The sequence below is a fragment of the Photinus pyralis genome, unplaced genomic scaffold, assembly GCF_008802855.1.
Source record: "Photinus pyralis isolate 1611_PpyrPB1 unplaced genomic scaffold, Ppyr1.3 Ppyr1.4_LG2, whole genome shotgun sequence".
Lineage (NCBI taxonomy): Eukaryota > Metazoa > Arthropoda > Insecta > Coleoptera > Lampyridae > Photinus > Photinus pyralis.
The window spans coordinates 9,311,278-9,314,457 of NW_022170403.1; the positions used below are offsets into that span (position 1 = coordinate 9,311,278).

The 3,180-nt window shown below is 37.9% G+C and overlaps 1 protein-coding gene across 3 annotated transcripts; it reads left to right on the forward strand.

Moving 5' to 3' along the window:
- Positions 1-236: 236 nt before the first annotated feature.
- Positions 237-1,872, forward strand: LOC116163711. Of its 3 annotated transcripts, none has more exons than XM_031477804.1 (3): positions 237-742; positions 795-925; positions 1,484-1,872. In XM_031477804.1, exons 1-3 carry the CDS (start codon positions 561-563, stop codon positions 1,651-1,653), a joined length of 483 nt encoding a protein of 160 aa, XP_031333664.1. In that variant the 5' UTR covers positions 237-560; the 3' UTR covers positions 1,654-1,872. The 3 variants fall into 3 exon arrangements, 2 of the variants coding, with proteins under 2 accessions (XP_031333664.1, XP_031333663.1); XM_031477803.1 differs by having other exon boundaries at positions 263-742; positions 1,478-1,872; XR_004143790.1 differs by lacking the exon at positions 237-742 and having other exon boundaries at positions 749-925; positions 1,471-1,872.
- The last annotated feature ends 1,308 nt before the right edge of the window (positions 1,873-3,180 follow it).

Sequence of the window (3,180 nt, forward strand, 5' to 3'; positions counted from 1 at the left end):
GCTATACCAGAAGTGAAATACATTTGCTGCTGTGTGTAATTGAATTGATATTAAATAAAATTGAGTCGAGTATATTTGCATCCAAAAAAAATGTAAACCATTCTCATGCGTATATCAAATTAAATCGCATGCATTCAAATCCGTATATATGCACTTTATGACTTTAAGAACAAACGTTATTCACGTATTGGATTAAAATAGATACCCGTTGCGATATTACCAATGGAAATAAAATTATTCGTAAGGTATGGCATAAAAATTAAATCGAAGTTTAAGATGTAGCATTGAATTCCAATGTATTTAATAGTGCATCTTTTAATTCAAATGAACGTCGAATTATTTTGTGAATCATTTCTATGCGATACACCGCATTAAAATACAGCGCATTTTAAGTGTGCTTATACATACAATGGAAATTCGGTCTGCATAAAATGTATCGCATAAGAATGAGACACAAATTTAATGTATCAAATGGAAATGGACAATGGTATGAATGAAAATTACTCTGAATGCAAATGCGCAGTTACGTTAGAGAAGGAAAGTAGCCGTAGGTCGTAGGTATGTTTTATTTGCGGTTGCGCAAAAACCAAACAGCGGTTAGTGTACTCAGCTTGATTGTTACTTACGTCGAACGTGTAAATGGATTAATTAATACGTTCATCAATTTTGAGAAGGCAAGGGATTTATTGGGTTATTTTCTGTCGGTCACACGTGACCTTTACAGTTTTTACGTACATATTGGGTAAGTCCAATTTTACGATTCCTTTTATGATAACAGTAAACAATGAATGTAGGATTTGCACCTGCTGCGCAATATTGTTTAATATAAAGCAAGAAAAAGGCCGATGGAAATCGAAAGATGTGCAAGAGGCGCCGGGTCCCCTTAACAATAAATTGGAGGTGTACGCTGTCGCTATAAAAATAGGTAATCTCAAATTTCACTTAAGGCCGCTTGACATGGAGCAATACAACGCGCAAGAACTTGCAGAAAGAAATTGCAAGGTCAAATCCTTGCATGCAATAAGCATTGCATGGTATTTGACATGGTGCAATTCTATTTCAATTGCCACATGTCTGCCAACAGAAGAAACATATGGATTTGTCAACAAAGTAGTTAACCTCAAATGAAAATTAAATTTTGATTGCTTGAAGAAACATGAAAATTACAAGAATAAATAAGATTAATAAAAACAAGTAATGAGTGCGTCTCTCAGCATCATAGTTGCCGCCGCTGTATTTTACTAGGTTGGTGACACAAAAACAACTAGATTTATCCCTAGAATTGCACGATTCATGCAAGAAAAATAGCACCGGTCCTATAAAAATTGCATGCAAGTCTCTTGCAGCAATTGATCAGCTGGCTTTGAACTGCGCATGCCTTTCGCAATTTTTCTTGCAACTTGCATGCAATTGCAATTTTTATTGCTCCATGTCAAGCGGGCTTTATTCTTACCTGTAATGCAAATTGAGTGAACAGTTACAGGTTCGTGGGAATTAATAATGGATAAAGAGTCCAGAGATAAACCGTTAATGGAACGAAGCTCATGTTCTACGACTCTTGTAAGGAACAAGCACATCGACAAGTTGATGCTCCTTCGTAATGGAAATTGTGTCGAGTTCAATCGTGATATATCTACTAACACGATAAGTTAAATATGTAATCTCCATTGAATGAGAGATTTGTATATTTACAAGATGCTAATACATGTACCTGTGTAGAAACACGAGCATGTGAGACATTGTTAGACACGTATCTCGTTCTGTTTGATGGGTGCACCGTAGTATGTAAACGATGACGTCGCTAACAAAGTTACACAAAGATTGTCAAAAAAAATGTGTATCCTGATAATTAAACGATTATCCTATTCGTCATCTGGAAGCGTTTATTTCAAAAGTGAACCACACACCGAGAAATGTAACTTCCCTACATACCAAAAGGCAGATTGAAAGAAAAGTCCTTGCAGGGATGATAGAAGCGTAGTTCCTCTTAACCCTTCAGTGGTGGCGCACGGTCTCTCAGACCGACGAAAAGTATTTTTCAAATTTTTATAAAAACGATGCAGCGCATGGCACTGCTAGTTCTGCTAGCTTAATATTTTGCGTGTCTGAGTTTAGTACCAGACGAACAACTTGATGAAGCAAGCCGTTCTTTGACAATTTAGTGCCGTGAGTAATTGGCCGCTTTCCGGTGCATTGATGCTACGAAAATTCTAGTCAGCGCAGCATTGCAACGCGCATCCCCCCATAAGCTTAGTATTGTGTATAATTCAATTTAGTTATGTTCAGTGGCGGTCCCAGGGGGCCCGGCCCCCCCCCCTATTGTTCATTTTTTTCATCAGATTTATTCTTTTCCGTGTTGGGACAAAGTTCGGGTTTGGGCCCCTCCCTTTACCAAATCCTGAGACCGCTACTGTCAGTGGCCACGGGCCCCCTCATTCATTTTTTTCATTAGATTTCTTTCATTTTTTTCCATGTTGGGGCAAAGTTCGGGTTTGAGCCCCTCCCTTTACCAAATCCTGGGACCGCTACTGGTTATGTTACAAGAATAAAATTTATTTTTCGATTTATATGCCTTTATTTATTGACTGTACTTTTTCCTTTATTTTAAGCCAAGTTACATGCGTAGTAACTACGAAATCAAGCCAAAATCAAATTCGGTCTCTCAGACCGAGGTCACCACTGGTGTTCCAAAATTTCACGTCACCACTGCAGGGTTAAAAACCCCTGTTAAAGGTTTTCTAGAAGTGCTCCAGAATTTGAGAAATAAATTTTTAAAGTTGACCATCGCACATACTTCTAAATAGAACACCTAACTTTGACATCGCATTAAAGAAGTTACAGAGAGGTTGGAAGAAAACCCCCTATAGGGGTGATAGAAGGCATGTTCCCCTTTAAAACCCATGTTACAGTTTTTCTAGAAGTGCCCCAGAATTTGAGAAATTAATTTTTAAATTTGACCTTGCACGTACTTCTAAATAGAACACCTAATTTTGACATCGCATTAAAGAAGTTACAGAGAGGTTGGAAGAAAACCCCCTGTAGGGGTGAAAGAAGGGATGTTCCTCCTTTAACACCCTGCTCGCAGTTTTTCTGGAAGTGCCCTATCATTCGAGAACTTATGAGTGTGTTTGTTCATTCTTTTAAATGTGAACGTTGTGATTTAGGTAATTTTGCTGTGCA

What these genes read in the sequence shown, in the direction of transcription:
- LOC116163711 (XM_031477803.1), top strand. Translation starts at nt 561, where the DNA reads ATGTTTTATTTGCGGTTGCGCAAAAACCAAACAGCGGTTAGTGTACTC. An exon ending in AGTTTTTACGTACATATTGG is followed by an intron (nt 743 to 794) that starts GTAAGTCCAATT and finishes CAATGAATGTAG; the next exon opens with GATTTGCACCTGCTGCGCAA. An exon ending in CGCTGTCGCTATAAAAATAG is followed by an intron (nt 926 to 1,477) that starts GTAATCTCAAAT and finishes TTGAGTGAACAG; the next exon opens with TTACAGGTTCGTGGGAATTA.